Below are 20,033 nucleotides of genomic sequence, written 5' to 3' on the forward strand. Positions count from 1 at the left end.
ACATCTTGCCCCCCCCATGTACCCAAAGATCTTTGCGTGGAGAATTAGTCTGTCCAGTCATGTGAAGACCCATGGCATAAACTCATGACCCTGAGTAGGGGTCACCCTCAAATTGAAGGACAGCCGACGACGAGACGTTAGTGTTGGCTAATATTTATGTAGCCTATGTTCCAGATTTCCTTATGATTCAAATTGATACCAGTTGAAGAGGGGTGCGGTTTATATCATCTGTGAACTATACAGTGAATTTTATGGCATTTAGAGACATAGTCATAGAGGTTTACAGCATGGAAACAGGCCCTTCAGCCCAATTTGTCCATGCTGCCCTTTTTTTAAACACCTAAGCTAATCCCAATTGCCCACATTTAGCCCATATCCCTCTATACTCATCGTACCCATGTAACTGTCTAAATGCTTTTTAAAAGACAAAATTGTACCCGCCTCTACTACTACCTCTGGCAGCTTGTTCCAGACACTCACCACCCTCTGTGTGAAAAAATTGCCCCTCTGGATACATTTGTATCTCTCCCCTCAAACCTATGCCTTCTAGTTTTAGACTCCCCTACCTTTGGGAAAAGATGTTGACTATCTCGCTGATCTGTGCCCCTCATTATTTTATAGACCTCTATAAGATCACCCCTCAGCCTTCTGCGCTCCTACGTCCCAGTCTATCCAGCCTCGCCTAATAACTCAAACCATCAAGTCCCAGTAGCATCCCAGTAAATCTTTTCTGAACTCTTTCTAGTTTAATCATATCCTTTCTATAATAGGGTGGCCAGAACTGTACACAGTATTCCAAGTGTGGCCTTACCAAAGTCTTGTACAACTTCAACAAGATGTCCCAACTCCTGTATTCAATGTTCTGAACAATGAAACCAAGCATGCCGAATGCCTTCATCACTCTGTCCACCTGTGACTCCACTTTCAAGGAGCTATGAACAATATTTGATACAATATTTAATGTCAATGCAAAAAAATTCTGTTATTCATGTTTTTCATTTTACAGTAAGTGAAGGATTGACATTGTACACAGACACGTTTACAGAGAAAAGCCATATTGTGTAGGAAGCAGAGACAACAACCATAATGCTTTCAGAATAGGAGACAACAGGCACTTCCTGGGAGGTTTGTGAATATTGATTACCACATCAGTTCTAGCTGAGTGGTCAATAGACAGCATCAAAATAATACTGAACAAACAATACAATATAATTGCAACAACTCATGCATGTATGGGTTTACCAGACTGGAATCTGGTCTTCAGATCTCATCCCCATTTTGTGCAATGATTCGAACTATAAGCACACACCTGTGACCTGAACTAAAAGCTGCTCAGCCAGTTTGATTGTGACCTCCTCGAGTGATGTGTCATATCTACAACTGCAGGCGTTGCCCAGAAAGCATTCAGGATGACACACAAAATGCAAGCTGCAATTATCCAGGGAAGGTTCTGTAACTGGTGGATTGTCCTTGAAAGTGGTCACGCAAGCCACCTGGCATTTCTGAATGGCTCCGATCTAGTCAACGGCAGCTTTAATGTGAAGCCAGCGGTCTTTCAGCATTTCAAAAGCAGCAAATACTAAAGCGGTCAACGTTGGAACTTCAGGAGGGTGCCGAGCTGGCGCAGATATGGCAGAGTGAAACACCCATTTAACCTGGACTGAAGCAGAAGGTGTGGTTGCATTTCATCAGCAAGTATGATTCGATGGTGCACAGGCCAAATCACTGGAGTGGTGTCGTTCCATTCTGATGGCAGAGGAAGCCTGGGAATTGAGCTTCGAGGAAAACAATGTTTCTTAATCTTCTGCTCCCAATGGAGCAGAATCCCTTTGGGATTGATTACATTTCCCTCGCAACTGCTTAGGCCTTTCTAAGCTGAGCTCAAGAATTCACCATCACGCAAATCAGCCTCCCATCCATTGATTCTGTCCACACTTCCTGCTGCCTCAGGAAAGCAGCCAGCATAATCAAAGACCCCACGCACCCCGGATATATTCTCTTCCACCAGGAAAAAGATACAAAAGTCTGAGAACATGCACAAACAGCCTCAAGAACAATTTCTTCCCGGCTGTCATCAGATTTTTGAATGGGCTTATCATATATCAAGCTGATCCATCTCTTCATCCTATCTGTAATTGCAACATGATATCCTGCACTCTATCCTTTCTCTCTCCCCATGTAACCTATGCGCTCTTTGTTTTGTCTGAATAACGTGCAAGAAACAATACTTTCCACGGTACCCCAATACATATGACAATAATAAATCAAATCAAATCACCCATTTGCACTCGCTTGCTATGGGGAAGCAGTGAGGCGAATTTTATATTCATGCACGATCCTTCTCCTTGACTTCCAGCTCTCACTGGAATACAAAAGCCTGCGTAAATTGTGTGGATTCCTGGTAGGACAGCTTCCACTTTAAAGCCTGGGTGCAAATTGGCCTCTCTATCTGCTTTCAACGCATAAATTGGTACAATAATCCATGGCAATGTCAGGTAACCTCTGCCTCAACATAGTTCCTTTCCCTCTATTGTGTTGTGATAGTGGGTTCGCACTGAAGTACAAAATACAATATCCACGGAAGAAAACCTTGAAAGAAAGTTTCTCAATACTGTGAATAATTACACTAGAAAATGTATCTGCAAAATAAATTCCTTGTACGTCTCTGGCTAGAATACGCCTCAACAAAGTACTTTATAGTTCAAATCATTGTACAAAATGGAGATGAGATCTGAAAACCCAGAGACTGGTGAACCCATACGTTTGTGAGTTTTTGCAATTATATTGTTTTGTTTGTTCAGTAATATTTGGTGCTATCTATAGGGTCATCCTGAGATTGTGAAAGATGGTATAAAATTTCTCTTTAGAGAATTTTACATAGGGACATAGAACATATGAGTGGAAGTAGGTCATTTATCCCTCTGAACCTGTTCTGATATTCAATAAGATTGGCTGATCTGGCTGTGGTCTCATATACACTTTGCCATCTGCCCACTGCCCACCTCCCACCCACCTCCATAACCATTGACAGCCTATTCTATCAAAAATCTGCCTCACTTTGCCTCAAATAAATTCAGTGACCAACTGGTAACTTTCTGGTAATTGATTTGATTTGATTTATTATTGTCACATGTATTAACATACAGTGAAAAGTATTGTTTCTTGTGCGCTATACAGACACAACATACCGTTCATAGTGAAGGAAACGAGAGGGTGCAGAATGTAGTGTTACAGTCATAGCTAGGGTGCAGAGAAAAATCAACTTAATGCAAGGGAGGTCCATTCAAAAGTCTGACAGCAGCAGGGAAGAAGCTGTTCTTGAGTCGGTTGGTATGTGTCCTCAGGCTTTTGTATCTTTTTCCCAAAGGAAGAAGGTGGAAGAGAATGTCTGGGGTGTGTGGCATCCTTAATTATGCTGGCTGCTTTGCCGAGGCAGTGGGAAGTGTAGACAGAGTCAATGGATGGGAGGCTGGGTTGCGTGATGGATTGGGCTACATTCATGACCTTTTGTAGTTCCTTGCGGTCTTGGGCAGAGCAGAAGCCATACCAAGCTGTGATACAAACAGAAAGAATACCTTCTATGGTGCATCTGTAAAAGCTGGTGAGAGTCGTAGCTGACATGCCAAATTTCCTTAGTCTTCTGAGAAAGTAGAGGCGTTGGTGGGCTTTCTTAACTATAGTGTCAGCATGGGGGGACCAGGACAGGTTGTTGGTGATCTGGACACCTAAAAACTTGAAGCTCTCGACCCTTACCTGGCAATATTACTTGATTTGATTTATTACTGTCACATGCCGGCGTGGCACAGTGGTTAGCACTGCTGCCTCACAGCGCGCGCCAGGGATCTGGTTCGAATCCCGGCTTGGGTCACTGTCTGTGTGGAGTTTGCACATTCTCCCCGTGTCGGCGTGGGTTTCCTCCGGATGCTCCGGTTTCCTCCCACAGTCTGAAAGACATGCTGGTTAGGGTGCATTGACCCGAATGGGTGCCTGAGTGTGGCGACTAGGTGAATTTCACAGTAACTTCATTGCAGTGTTAATGTAAACCTTACTTGTGACTAATAAATAAACTTTAACTTTAATGTATTGGGATACAGTGAAAAGTATTGTTTCTTGTGCGCTATATAGACAACCATTCATAGAATACATAAGGGAGAAGGAAAGGGGTGGGTGTAAAATGCAATATTACAGTCATAGAAAAGAGTTAGAGTACAGTTTTAAAAGCATAGAATGAGAAGATAAAGTCAGAGGGTATGCTGGGGACAGTTCGCCTCGCTCCGGTACCATCTGTTTCCCAGATTTGTTTCGTGCTATCTATGATGTTCATCTGCAGAAACCTATTTATCCCCACCAGCACGATGCATTGTCATTAGTGCAAGACATCACTGAAAAGAAATGTGTTCTTCAACAAACTGGACTCCATCTTGAATTAACTATAATGCAATCAGTCCAAATTGTTTTCCAACTTCCTGCAGGCACTGTTGAAGTCAGCCATATAGTAGCAGCAAAGGTCTTCAGCTGAAGTGATAGTAGTCCACTCCTTCCTTCAGCTTCAGTGAATTCAAGTTTTCTTCAAATCCGCCACCTGTCAGGTCCTGTCAAAACAAGAAATGTTAGATCAGACAAGTCAAACCCAGCCTGGTTTCTCATCACACAATCGATGACGTAAGTGCAATTGGCTAATCTATCTTGAAACCTGGCAACGTATCAATGTGCTGGAAGCTTTAACTCTATCCTCACTTATTGAGAAATACGCAGACTATATGAATCATCTTGAGAAGCCAAAGATTTGTGAGCAAGAACACTACTCTTTGACAGTTTCCCACCGAGTGGGCAGCTTTAATATAAGTTTGAATAGTTTTCTTTCCAGGAAAATAGTGAAAGCACAAAAACAATTTAACAGTTGGCTGTTGTGTGCTTGGTTATAACTATACTCTTGATTTGAAGCATCTATCACAGCAGCACCCCATTTTCATTCCACTTGGATGGTGGTTAGTATCCATCTCAGTCAATTAACAGTAGGTTTCCTCTCTTCAACCTTCTAGTTAATCCATTCATTCCTCTTTATTTTAGCATGTTCTTCAATAGGATTTTATCCTATCCAAAATACTGGATAGATTCTTGGATATTCAACTCACAGGCCTGGTCTCCTTGTAACCATGTCTCAGTAATCGCTATCAAATTGTATCCCGTTATCGCTATTTGCGCTGTTAACTCAATTTTATTCTGAATGATACGTGCATTCAGATAAGAAGCCTTTAAGTTTGTCCGATTATTAATTTTCCCTACTCTTGTACGATTCCCTGGTGTAATATGATGTTCACACGCTCTGTCCCTTCCTTTCATTTTCTTATTATTCATTATCATTCCTTACTGATCTAGAGAGGTTTAAACACAGCAGCTTAGCTCTCCAGCACAGGCGTTGCTAAGGCTAAAATTCTAAACCCAAATTAATCTCTCATCAATTTTTACAGATACACCATAGAAAGCATCCTTTCCAGATGTATCACAGCTTGGTATGGCTCCTGCTCAGACCAAGACCGCAATAAACTACAAAGGGTTGTGAACATAGCCCAGTCCATCACGCAAACCAGCTTTCCATCCATTAACTCCATCTACACTCCCTGCTGCCTCGGGAAAGCAGCCAGCTTAATCAAGGACCCCACGCACCCCGGACATTCTCTCTTCCACTTTCTTCCGTCGGGAAAAAGGTATAAAAGTCTGACTGACTCAAGAACAGCTTCTTCCCTGCTGCCATCAGACTTTTGAATGGTCCTACCATATATCAAGCTGAACTTTCTCTTCATCCTATCTGTAAGTGCAACACTACATTCTGTACCCTCTCCTTTCCTTCTCCCCTATGTACTCTATGAACGGTATGTTTTGTCTGTATAATGCACAAGAAATAATACTTTTTACTGAATCCCAATACATGTGACAACAATAAATCATATCAATAGAATGTTTATGGTCAGATTACACTTTATTAAATGTGTGAGACAGACTCTTGGAGGTTTGTGTCGAATCACTCGTTGCCCTGCATTTGGCCAAGACATGTTTGAAATTCATGACTTGTGGGTGAAAGGCATCTGAATTACACCACGTACAATTCGACTCACTCACCTGCAATTCTGTGCATAGAAAACTTAGCTGCCCATTAGATCTCTGGATCTACCCTTGCAACTTCACAAATTATTTGTCCTGGTCTCTTGCCGATGAGATTGGATGGTAATTAAAGGCACAATTGTGCTCATTTAGTCTTACTGTGGAAAAATATAAAGATCATTCCATTTACTATAGGAAACTCAGCAGGAATACTACAAACTAGATTTGTAATAAATCTGCTGAGACCTGTAAGACTGGCAGGGCAGAGGCTCTTATGACCATCTCCAGTGTGTAACTTCTCTTGCACCTTTCAACTTATTAAAGAGCTGAGATATCTCTCTATTAAATTACAACCAGGGAACACGATATGTTATATCAAAGGAAAAGACATTACAGTAATTGTGTCCTGGCAGGTTTTGATGTGATACCAACAAATACCATAATCCCCTGCCTATTTTTAATCCTCTGTGAACCATGTTCCCATCTCTGAATCATAAACAGAAAACGTCACAAATTTCCTGGGATCAACAATCGCGATTTCTGATACAATAACCTTCTGATAACAGAGCCCATTGTTGAGATGGAGCTGCCCTTCCACCCCCCCCCCCCCCCCCACTCACCCCTGAGCAAAGGTTTTGCGCTCGTGTGCAGGGAGGGGAGAGAGAGAGAGAGAAGGAGCAAGATCAAGTTAATCACTCCAGATGCACTCATACTCCTCATAACAAGCAAGCTGAGAGTATTTTCGGCAAATCTGTGAAGACTTGCACACTCATTGGGCTGAATTTTACCTGAGCCTGGTGAGCATGCTTCCACGTGGGGGCTTTGGTAGTGGGGGCGGGGGGGGGGGGGGGGTGGGGGGGGGGGGGGGGGGGGGAGGACAACGTAAAATAGGGCAGTCGCCCACCCCAACACCTTCCCGCCCACCCCTGAGCTCTCCCCCAAAATTCAGTGGGGGTTGGGCGACAGGCCGGCAGTGAAGTCAGCAACCCACCTGCCACATTTAAACGAATAAGCAAAGGTCAATTAGGCCTGTTATCAAACCAATTGACCCCGATAATATGCTGCCCACACCATAAAAGGTTTGGCATGGGGCAGCTGAGTGGGAGCAGGAAGGCTGCTTATTTAAATCAGGATGTGAATGATGTCGGCGTTGGACTGGGTTATGCGCAAGAAGAAGACTCATAACACCAGGTTAAAGTCCGACATTTATTTGGAATCACGAGCTTTCGGAGCGCTGCTCCTTCATCAGGTGGCTCACCTGATGAAGGAGCAACGCTCCAAAAGCTCATGATTCCAAATAAACCTGTTAGACTTTGACTTGGTATTGTGAGACTTCTTACTATATAAATCAGATACTGAAAGGGCAGGAGGGAACAATGTCGTGGCGAGATGGAGGGGGCGGGGCACTTTGCCGATTGTGGGGCACCCCTCCCTCAATTTCCCCCTTCCTTTCGACTCAATCCCTCCCTTAAACCCTCCCACTTCAACCCCTCCTGCCCCTCCCATTAGCCTAATTAAATGCTCCCAGCCCAAGAATCCAGATTTAGTTCCTCAGGGGGTCCATGATTCTTGATCATCATCTTCTCCTGCAGTCCTGGCACCTGCCACTGATGCCTTCCTGGCTCTGCCAGTTGGCCAGCAGCTCCAGAAGGCAAGACATCTTCCCCAGTGAGGGACGGAAGTCCTATTTGGCCCCCGTTTAGTTGGTATGTCCTGCAGCACCTAATGTCTGTGGGATGGGTCAACGTGGAGCATGTTAGCTCCACAATGACATAGTTTCCAGGGTGTGGGTTAGGCACCCTGCTTGCAACCGCCCCCCCCCCCTCCCAAATCCCTGTATTATTCAGCCCAGTGACTGAGTTAACAGTAGGTGGTATACAAAGAACTCCGAGATGGGGCAGGGGCAGGGGGGTGAGAATTATCGTTTTAACTTGGCATTGGAAAAGGTGAATTATGAATGTGAGACAGTTATGACATTTTAGTTCAGAATGTTATTTTAATTTTGAGGTCACTGTTGCCATTTTTAATCACCTGACGGTCTAGAAACTGGGAGTGTCAGGAGACAGAGAGAATAAATGTATTTTCACTGAAGCTGTTAAAGGTTTTAAGAACTCAATTTGGAACAACGTATTACGGCACTGTCCATTCCACCCTGTGCATTGGCTTTTAGATTGCAGCTGAAGGAGGATTTTTAAAATCCATTTTTTTTTTGCCAGAGCACAGTACTGGTGGATGGGACTCCATTCAGGCATTTTTAGCTCTACTGGTGTTGGACGCTATAGAGCATTCACAACCCGATTGCCAGCGAGCACTGATGTCATGTCAGTGCAGAGGTAACTGATGACAGGGCTGGGAGACGCAGAGAGTGCAAGAGTTCAGGCTGGTCACAGTCCAATAATCTGTCCATATAAGACACAGAACTACTGTTTCAAACACTTGACTACTGAAGTCAGTACAACTTGTACTTAAGATTCAGTCAGTCACTCGGGATCTCAAAAGATAGGGTAACCCTATTTTCCTGGCTTGCTGAGTGAATTGCTGTGTCCTGTTTTTCTCAATTTGCATTTCCAACACCCAGTTTAATTTATCTCTCGGAATTACACAAACCTTGTTTTGAGCCGTAGCTTCAGTCTGTCCCAACATGCAAATCAAGGAAGGTGAAGTTTGGAAAAGATTATGGGATGTACACTTGAATTCCGGAGCCCAAGCTACATGGAAAATAACTGCGGAGAGTCCCACACGACTGAGTAAAAGCCGCCTGTGGATTACACGTCTTTTTTACATGAACGTGTTTGAACAAGGAAAACAATCTGATTAAGACAAGTCTTCAGCATTGCCAATGACCTTCGCATGACATCAGTGCAAGGCCTTGTGGGATCCCTCGCACCTCCCAGTTTCGGGAGAGCATTCCAAGACACACATTTAATGATAGATTTTATTAGTCAGATGGGTTCATGACTAAATCAAGATATTTCATTACACGTAGTAAATATGGTTATGTCTATGGAGACCGAATCTTATGGCAGAATTGTCCCACCCAGCCCTCATTGGGTTTGGTGGAGGGCGGGGACAGAAGGTTGGGAGAGGGGCGAAAAATTGGAAAACCGCCAGCGGGAAAACAGTTCTGAATTTCCACCTCACCAGTTCCATGGCGGGTGGGGTTTCCCGCTGATCCACGGCAAGAGCGCCATTTGCATGCACCATCATCTCATGAGTGCTGCTCGCTGCAATCACGTAGCCTCTCCCAATTACGTGCAAGATTAGCGGGAAATCAGACTGGTCTGATATACATTTGGAAACGAGTGGCGTGCAGCTGTCGGCCCTTTGCCAGAGGCAGATGTGGAGGAGGCTGAGAAGCTCCTCTAATAATGAAGAGCAGGAGGACCAGGAACCTGTAGAGTTGGTTGAGATTCAGCTTCCATGTGAGGAAGCCACTGAAGAAGCACGATGTGGAAGACCTACCCATGCCACGCTGATTCAAGGAGATTAAGGTGCAGGCAATGGGAGAAGGCCACATGCCCCTGAATGCCACGCCATTGCACCAAAAGGGGTTGAAGACCAGTCACATTGTCAGCAAGGTTTGCATTCGCACTTACATCCTCCACTCTCACGGTTCACCAGGCCGTGACCTCTGGAAAGGTCAGCGATGAAACCTGTATGCTTGCACTCTGGGAACTAAGAGTCGACACAACAGTACAAACACTGCGTCAAATAACTTGCTGCAGCTGTTGCCACCTTAATGCGAAACAACAGCAGACCCTAGAATGAGCACTTTGTTGGAGGTATCATCATAACCTCGGCTGGTCTTGTGTTTTGGCGCCATGACTGAGGAGACACATCAACAGCTATCCCTCCAAGCCACTGAGCAGCACTCATACAATGTTGTCCCAAAAGCAATAACGGTTACAAACACATTCAGCACAGAATTCCAATAAAGATTTGGATACATCTCACTGACATTACACAAGGGTCCAGTAACTATCTTTAGTGAAGTTGACACCATTTAATGTCGGAATGTAGTGTAGGGGTATTGTTGCTATACTAGTAATCCAGAGACCCAGGGCAAGAGCTGGGGACGAGGATTCAAACTCAACCATGACAGATGTTGAAATTTGAATTCAATAAAAATCTGGAATTTTAATGATGACCATGAAACCATTGCCAATTGTCATAAAAACCCATCTGGTCCAATAATGTTCTTTATGGAAGGGCTTACCTGGTCTGGCCTATATGTGACGCCAGATCCACAACAACGTGGTTGACTCTCAAATGCCCTCTGAAATGGGGGGCAATTAGGGATGGGCAATAACTGCTGGCCTAGCTAATGACGTTCACATCCTGTGAATGAATGGGGAGGCAGGATGCTAGTGGGAGCTGAAGATGAACTCACCCTGGTGGAGCAGATTAAATTATTCATCCTCTGCCTTCACTGGATTACACTGGCGGTTGCCAATGTTATGTTTCAGGTTAGAAACTCCAAAGCGTTTTATGAAGCCCACCTGAATCATAAGTTTTCCACCTTGAATTTGGCCAGGATAAGCATGAGATGTTTCACTTCAGATGTAATTCAAAAGACCCACTAGGGAGCTTATATCAAACAAAGTTTAAGAAAGAATATAGTTAACATGTATAGGAAGAAAATTAGCAAGAACTGTCATCAATTACAAACAAGAAACAAAACAACCACTATAATGTATAACCCTTAATATATATATCTAATGTGTTCCAATCAAACCAAAACCCTTGCCATAGACAAAACCCTTTAAACAGGTTCCATACAGCAAGGTCTACTGCTCACGTGATAATGGGATTGAGGCCATTAGTTGAATTTTGTAGCCAACTGCTCGAGACTCAGAACAGTTTGAAGACAAGAGAACTTCCCAAAACACCAGAGCAACTTTAGTCCAGCCCCCAACAACAGCAGGTTTTCACCCTCCAGAAAACAAACAGAATTTTCAAAACAACAGGGAGAGAGGGAAAACACTTCTTTTTAGCTTGCTGTCCCTTCTAAAACTCAAACTTGCAGTTCCAACTTGAAAATGAAAGAAAAAAACTGTCCAAAAGAACATGACCGTCCTCCTAACAATGCAGGTTCATAAAACTAATCCCAGAGTAAATACAAACAACCCCATTTAAGCCACTTAAATAGCAATAAAATGACTCATTGTAGTCAGCCTGGCAACATAATGTTATCAGCTGCGAGCTGAGAAACACCGACGGTGAGAGCTGCAGAGATCATGATTTTTAAAAAATCTCTTAAAGGTACACTAACGTCACACCAGCCACACTGACCTACTCTGCTGTCAGCACCCAGGCCAGAGAGGTGAGTTTGGTGTGCTTCCTGGAGCCATCCCTCAGGTATGGCAGCTCCTGGTGTTTGCACACTCCTCTGATTAAAGCCTCGACGGAGTTGCGGCAACACTTGGGTGCAGCCATCTCGATACGTCTCCTGAAGACAGCTGGGCTGGCGAGAATAAAATGTATGTGCTCAGCTGGTGGATCCGGACCTTCAACTCCATTAGGTAAAGGCAGGGTGGATGAATCAGTTCCTGACCCGCCATCACGTGATTCAGAGAGATACTCATCTATGCATAACTAATGAGCATCCAAAAGCTAAATCTGGCATGATTTCCCGCCACTCTGACCAGCGGGGACTGTGCCAAGGAACCTGCCCACCATGGCACTTAGTTTCATAAGCAGAAAATTCTGCCCCAATTTTTAAACCAGACAAAAATATGGCCATTTACCAAAAGCAGAATTTCAAATATATTCAAATGGCTGTGGTTGCTGGAGGTCAATTATCTCAGTCTGAGAACCTCACTGCAGGAGTCCCTCAGGGTAGTGTCCTCGGCCAAACCAATTTCAGCTGCTTCAGCAATGATCTTCCTTCCATAAGATCAGAAGTGGGGATGTTCATTAATGATTGCAGCATTCAGCATCATTCGCGACTCCTCAGACACTGAAGCAGTTCAGGCCTATGTACAACAAGATCTGGACCACTTTCAGGCTTAGGCTGGTAAGTGGCGAGTAATATTCACGTCATACTGGTGCCAGGCAATGACCATCTCCAACAACAGAGACTTTAACCATCTTCCCTTGACTTTCAGCGGCTTTACCATCGCTGAACCCCTCATTATCAACATCCTGGGGACTACTCTTGACCAGGAACCGAACTGGACTAGCCATAAAAATACTGTGGCTACAAGTCAGAGGCTGGGAATTCTACAGCGAGTTACCCACCTCCTGACTCCCCAAAACCTGTCTACCATTTACAATGCACAAGTCAGGAGTGTGATGGAATACTTTCCACTTACCTGGATGAATGCAGTTTCGACAACACCCAAGAAGCTCAATGCCATCCAGGACAGAGCAGCTCACTTGATTGGCACCCCATCCACTGCCTTAAACATTCAACCACCAACACATATTGACAGCAGTGTCTGCCACGTACAAAATGCACTGAAGCCACTCACCACGCCTTCTTTGATAGCACCATCCAAACCTGCGATCTCTACCACCTAGAAGGACAAGGGCATCAGGTATATGGGAACATTGCCACCTGCAAGTTCCCCTCCAAGCCACACAACATTCTGATTTGTAACTATATCGTTGTTCCTTTATGGACGATGGGTCAACAGGTGGCTCAGTGCCACCCTCTCAAGGGCAATTAGAGATGGGCAACAAATGCTGGCTTAGCCAGCGATGCCCAAATCCCGCGGAAGAATAAGTGAAAAGAATGAAACATTTTTTTTGAAAAAGCAAGGAACCATTTCCTTTATCTGGCTAAATTATGCTAGGATTTGGTGTTTTCAAAGCTAAACACAGCTTTTGTCACCATTTGTGGATTGAATTTCCTTTGGAGATTGACTTAAAAACTGTAAATTAATTTTGCTTGTGATACGGTTTGGAGAGGACCAAGTAGAGCTGGTGGTGCAGCGATGGGTACGCATTATGTCCAGTTTCTGATGATCACCGAATTGGAAACGTTCTTAATGGAAGCTTGACTTTGTCGTTGTGCCTGTTAAACTTAAGTTACCCTGAACCATTCAAATCTGGTCATATTTTATTTAAGCACACTTCGGCAACATTTACTCGTAAAGGAACCTTGCTCTTGGTTACTTCGAAGAATCCTGCTTCGGACACCTTGAAGTAGGTTTCCAGCCTGGGTCTGGAGTATGTTAACAGTAAGTCTTTATTAACAACTCATGACTGTGTACATACTTACAGCGGACGATACAGGTGTGGAGCTGACCCCATTCTGGGTGTGAACCCAACTGTGTCCACCTCCATATCCTGAACTGTTTTTGTAGAATGTGCCTTGTGGCCACATCCTGTAATTCACCCCCATCCCCCCCACCATCGCCTTTAATCTTTTGGTAGAGGATTATTGCTAAGAATTAAATTCTTGATTTGTGTTGTGTGTTGTTCCCCCTCTCATCTTGGTGCTGTCCAGTCCGCCAGGACTTCACATTTCATATAAGCATCTCAATTAAAACAAAATCTGCCTCACAGATTCACAGAATCTACAGTGCAGAAAAGGCCCTTCGGCCCATCGAGTCTGCACCGACGCGTGAAATGCCCTGATCTGCCCACCTAATCCCACTTGCTAGCATTTGGCCCATAGCCTTAAATGTTATGGCGTGCCAAGTACTCATCTAGGTACTTTCTAAAGGATGTGTGAAATCCTGCTTCCACCACCCTCCCAGGCAGTGCATTCCAGACCGTCACCACCCTCTGAGGAAAAACGTTTTTCCTCAAATTTCCTCTATAGTGTAACCATTCATAGATCATGGTGTCCAGTCTGGCTCCCTGTGGGAGCCCCGGCCTTTTCCTCAGAGCCTGGAAAATCTTTTCCCTTTTGGTAATTACCCAATTCCCTATAGAAAGGCCAGATTGAATCTGCCTCTATCACACCCTCAGGCAGGGAATAATACATCCTAACCATGAGTTGCAGAAAAATGTTTTTCCTCATGTCCTCTCTGATTCTTTTGCCAAGGGGTGGCACAGTGGTTTGCACTGCTGCTTCACAGAGCCATGGGTTCAATTCCGGACTTGGATAAATGTCTGTGTGGAGTTTGCACTTTCTCCCTGTGTCGGCGTGGGTTTCCTCCCACAGTCCAAAGATGTGCAGGTTAAGTGGATTGGCCATGCTAAATTGTTCCTTCGGGTGGAATTTTCCCGTCCCACCCGCCACGGGAATTGTAGCGGGCGAGAGAGGACCCTGCAAAGGTTCGTTGACCTTGTGCAGGATTTTCCGGTTTTGGGGCAAGCGCAGCCGGAAAATCCTGCCCTTAGTGAGCCAAGATGTGTAGGTTAGGGAGATTTACAGGGTTAATAGGTGGGTTAAAGGGATAGGGCCTGGGAGGGATGCTCTGTCGGAGAGTTGGTGCAGACGTAATGGGCCAAACGACCTCCTTCTGTTGGGATTCTATGATCACTCCGAATAGTTTCCTGTGATTCTTGACTCTTCTGCCAATGGCTTCTGCCAAGTTTCTCCCTCTCTCCACTTCTATTTGGATGACTGCCTCATATTTCAGGTCCTGCATGGGTTTTGTAAACAGGAACAGAGACCCTCCCCCACTGGTGCAGACATGCTGGAGAGTGACTGGTTTATTGGTTATGGAATTGGACCTTCCATTGCTGGGAAGCAGGGGGAAACCCCACCATGGTCATTTTCAGAAACCCTAAAGGAATTACATCTCAACTGGGCAGTTACCTGTCTGTCTGTTGGTGTTTCCATGGCTGTAGGGCGAGGGTCCCGCCTTTGAGAGGCTGCTTGCCAATTGGAGGTCCGGCATCTCTTCAATCCCAACAGCGCTGCTGGGAGTTGTGGCCACTGCTAGGACTGCAAGAGGCCTGGAGTAAGAGCCAGAGGGGAGACCCCTTGGTGGGTTCTCTCGGTACAGTTGGTTCTTGTCACCAGATGGGCCCTCTGTGGGCCATAGATTGCTCAATTTAGGGAGATGCTCCCCCAAAACCTGGAGGGAGGCTGCTGACTTTTATTGCCTTTAATGACCAATTAAAGTGGCCTTTAATCAACCAATTAAGGTCTCGAACAGCCTCCAGCTACAAAAGCTGTCCTCGATCACCCCCTCCGCCAATTTGATCTGGGGAGTTGCAAAACCAACAGGCACTCCATCCCCCATGCCCATCCCACTCCCCCCCCACCCCACTCTTAGCCTACTCCCAGAGGGGATGGGGGCAGGTGGGTAGTGGGAGAATGATGTGTTACATTATCTCATCAGCAGGGCCTGACCTCAACAGGGTTTGTCATTCAGCCTTTTCAGGCTCCTATTGTAAGCTCCTCTTTACAAGGTCCTCACCCACTCAACCCTGGTGCGCACAGTGCCCATTTCATACAGGGCAAAGATTGCAAAGCAATTCAGTCGAATTATTATTCAAACCCAGTCCTTGGCTTCAGAAGGACTGTCACGAGTAACTTGAGTTCACATTTTTTTTCCCTCAAACATTGTACAATTTATTGGATAAAGTTTCACTCTAAAAGGGCAATATCTTCACTTAGAAGGTCTTTTGCCAGTTTGACCATCAACTACAGGATTTCAATAATGTTAATGTCTTTTAGCCTTTGTAAATAAATAAGCAACAAGATTAGATAAACCTTTTTCTTGGATAAGTTAAAGCCTTTCTGACCTTCTTAGGAGGTTTTCGCATGTTAGAAGTTGAATTTAACTGTGCCATTCCTCTCCTTGCTTTCGGGAGTGTTAACCTGCTTATTGGGGGCTGAATTCACACTGAAACAATGCCACCTCAGTCAGTGCCAACACAAACTGACCCCCAGTGTCCAGATAAAAGCGAGCTGGAGGAGGAGGAAATCTCACTCTGCTTCACTTCAGATCACGGGATGGAACATTTAAGTTATAAGAGAGGTTGGATAGGCTGGGTTGGTTTCTCTGGAGCAGAGAAGACTGAGGGGCGACCTGATTGAGATGTTCAAGATTATGAGGGGCATGGACAGGGTGGATAGGGAGCAGCTGTTCCCCTTAGTTGAAGGGTCAGTTACGAGGGGACACAAGTTAAAAGTGAGGGGTGGGAGGTTTAGGGAGGAAAAAACCTTTTTACCCAGAGGGTGGTGATGGTCTGGAATGCTCTGCCTGGGAGGGTGGTGGAGGTGGGATGCCTCACGTCCTTTAAAAAGTACCTGGATGAGTACTTGGCACGCCATAACATTCAAGGCTATGGGCCAAGTGCTGGCAAGTGGGATTAGATGGGCAGGTCAGGACCTTTCATGCGTTTGTACAGATGCAATGGGCTGAAGAGCCACTTCTGCACTGTAGTGATCTGTGAACCTAATGTACACTCTATGTGCAGCCTGAGACTCGATGCCTTCTAAGCTGCAGAGTCACTGCTGTATGTGAACAATTCTCCCACAATATTCCCTTGCAAAAGATGTTGGTATAAATGCAGTTGCAAACCATTCAATTGGCTTTCGAAAAAGTTTGCGAAAAGACAAATAGTAACAAAACAGGTCCAATTTCATATATTTTTCACAAATATATTTTGCAGGAATTGTTAACTTGGAACTTTTACATTTAATGGTGTGTTTAGTGTTTGTAAGCTGTTTCTGGTACAATATTAATTAAGTCTAATATTGTCAAGCTAATTGCTGTTGCACTAAATTTATCTGGAAAGACATAGCTGGTAAAAATGACATACGCGGTGATTATTGAAACTACCCAGATTAGAGATTCTGAACTGGCCCTTTCCCCTCACCCATGCAAATGTAAGCAATTGCACTATGTTCATGAGGAAATCAGTAATCATACTTCATAGAATCCCTACAGTGCAGAAGAGGCCATTCGGCCCATCGAGTCTGTACCGACCACAATCCCACCCAGGCCCTATTCCCATAACCCCTCATATTTACCCTGCTAATCCCCCTGACACTAAGGGGCAATTTAGCATGGTCAATCAACCTAACCGCACATCTTTGGACCATGGGAGGAAACCGGAGCACCCGTAAGAAACCTATGTAGACACGGGGAGAACATGCAAAATCAACACTGGTAGTGACCCGAGGCCAGAATTGAACCGGGGTCCCTGGCGCTGAGGCAGCAGTGCTAACCACTGTGCCGCCCTTTGGAAACATAAATGATCTCACTCGCCTTTTTTATTTTAATAAGACCTGGTGTGAATGAACGTGATGCTGGGTTTCGTACCACGACAGGAGTGTCATTTTCATTCACTCTCTGAATGATCTTGAAATGCACACTAACATTTCTAATTCAGTGATGAAGCCAGTTTATTTTTCATAGAATCACTACAGTGCAGAAGGAGGCCATTCAGCCCATCGAGTTTGCATTGACCCCAATCCCATGCAGGTTCTATACTCGTAACCCCATGTATTTACCCTGCTAATCTCCTTGACACTCAATGGTAATTTAGCACGGCCAATCAACCTAACCCACACATCTTTGGTCTGTGGGAGGAAACCAGAGCACCCGGAGGAAACCCATGCAGACACAGGCAGAACGTTCAGACCCCATACAGACACAGACCCAAACCAAGATTTGAACCTGGGTTCCTGGCGCTGTGAGGCAGCAGTGCTAACCACTGTGCCGCCCAGACAGGTTGAAACCATTTCTGCATAGGTTCACTACATCTAAGCAAGTTAGGGAGGAATTCCTTTTCGGGTTGAAGACAATTCCAATCATTTCCTGCACTGATCCATCCGTTAAAAAAAATACACCCCCTCCCCTCAGGTGGAATTTCGCGATAGTTATGGTTTATATAAGGGATTCAAACATGTATCTGCAGTATTCCTGGCCAATCCAACTCTAACTTGAGGTTAGTGGAAAGTGGTCAGGATATGGGAACCTCGAGGTAAATTCGGCAATGATTTGCGGGAATGTTCCTGTGACAGGAGCACAGATCCGGCGACATAGGGCGACTATAATGAAAATCTTTTAACCTGTGCTCCTGGTGAAGAAGGTGCCTAACTGGCAGCTCAGGATTGTCGGATAAAACCTAACACTTAAACCTTTGGGTTCTGAGCTCATTCCTTTGCTGATTAAAGTCTTGCAAAAAGCTGCTGTCCAGAGTTTTGGGAAAAGTCACGGCAGGGTTAATGCTTTCACCCACCGACAACAATGGCTGAGAACGCAGGTTTGCACAGAAGACAATGGGGTTATTTTGCCAAATTTAATTAAATGGAAGAATTCACTTCCTGTAGTTTTCAATAATTCGACTTCACAACAGGGGATAATTGAAAAACGCGGCAGAATTATTCACACTGTGTTAAAGACGGACTGTGGAGAGGGGGCACAAAGAGCTGGGATGCACACTCTGCTGAACTGGCAACCTCAACCGCAAGGGAGGTTACTCTGGGAGGCAGACTTGTAACTGCACTCCTTCTATTGAATGTGCCACAATTCTGTGAGCACATTGTTTGTCCCGTGGTTCTTTAGCAGCGTGACGTTCGGGGAACACAACAACAAAAATAAAGACCTTGACCTACACTTGATAAAAAAACTGGCATCACTGTTACTTGAGAAAAAGATCAGGATTTAAAGATTACTGTTTGCAATGTTAATAAAAGAACACTTTGCATGTTCTTTGGATTAATATTTCTATTAGAACAGTGGACAAAATTATACAAATGTGTTAAATATTCCTGCACTAATACCATCAATGGTAATCTGTGAGGCATCATTAAAATGCCAATCCAAATTAAGGGTGGCACTGTGGTTAGCATTGCTGCCCCACAGCGCCAGGAACCCAGGTCCGATTCCCGGCTTGGTTCACTGTCTGTGCGGAGTCTGCACGTTCTCCCTGTGTCTGTTTCCTCCAGGTGCTCCGGTTTCCTCCCGCTGTCCAAAAGACGTGCTGGTTAGGGTGCATTGGCCATGCTAAATTCTCCCTCAGTGTACATGAACAGGCGCCGATTGTGGTAACTAGGGGATTTTCACAGTAACTTCATTGCAGTGTTAATGTAAGCCTACTTGTGACAATAATAATATGTAAACTTTACTATGTTCCCTACTCCATTAATTCTCTTCAATTTTAGTTCATTTGTGCATCCTATTTATCAGCAGCTTAAAGAAGATCCATGCATGATTCTAGCTGTGAAATGTGACTATTGTGAGGTTAGGTGATATGGCACTGAATGCTTTGCAGTTATAGGTAGATGTGAGAGCTCAAAGAGTTGAGGCCAGGGTGAAAATTGGCGTTGGGTTAGTTGTTAAGTCAATTCACAGTAACAGCTCCAGGATGACTGTGGAGGAAGCGTTTGTTGCTGTGTCTTCTTGACACTGTTTGGCCTGCATTGCGGCATCTGGTCGGTTGCCTTGATGTGTCAAAATAAAACTTATAGCGGTTGCTTGTGGGAAGCATAAACCATTAAATCGAGACCACAGATCTTGAGGCCACATTCATTTGGTGCAGAAATATGATCAGCACAGATACTTAGTGCTTTAAAGGACAGCAGTAGAACTGGCCAGACAGCTCGTTAGAAACACATTTTATAATAGACTAAATACTTGAGAATGAGCTGAAGGCTCTGATCTGAACCCAAAGCTGAATAACATTCATAAACTATTCAACCTTTGCTGTGTTATGGCTCTCATCTGACCCACAGTGTGTTCCAGCCCCAACACATCTCAAGTATGTTGCTCCTTATAATGTATCCAGGAATTTATTGACTGCTTATAAAGAATGATCGGATCTTTACAGCACAAAATGAGGCCATTCCTTCCATTGCATTCATGCTGGCTCTTTACAAGAGCAACTCAGCTAGTCCCTCTCCCCCTCCCTTTCTCTATCGTGCCGGTGGGATCTTCCAGTTCAGCCGAGGACGCACGGCTGCCGTGGACTTATATTCACTGATAGTATTTCTTTTACTCAAAGATGTGTTTCAATGGGAAACCTCGTTGACAATGGTGGGATCGGGTGCATATCCAATTCTCTCTGGAAAG

The 20,033-nt window shown here is 44.7% G+C and overlaps 1 protein-coding gene across 4 annotated transcripts in view; it reads right to left on the minus strand.

The window, feature by feature from the left end:
- Window positions 1-3,089: 3,089 nt before the first annotated feature.
- Window positions 3,090-20,033, minus strand: part of qtgal (queuosine-tRNA galactosyltransferase) — a 315,686-nt gene continuing 298,742 nt past the window's right edge. For 3 of the 4 annotated variants that reach the window (XM_078225426.1, XM_078225425.1, XM_078225427.1), the window contains one exon: window positions 4,395-4,592. In XM_078225426.1, coding sequence (XP_078081552.1) covers window positions 4,512-4,592 — 81 coding nt within the window. In that variant the 3' untranslated portion in view covers window positions 4,395-4,511. Of the gene's footprint in view, window positions 4,593-20,033 lie in introns of all 4 variants that reach the window. The other variant, XM_078225424.1, reaches the window with a different exon arrangement.

This window comes from Mustelus asterias, chromosome 12 (genome assembly GCF_964213995.1).
Source record: "Mustelus asterias chromosome 12, sMusAst1.hap1.1, whole genome shotgun sequence".
NCBI classification, from domain to species: domain Eukaryota; kingdom Metazoa; phylum Chordata; class Chondrichthyes; order Carcharhiniformes; family Triakidae; genus Mustelus; species Mustelus asterias.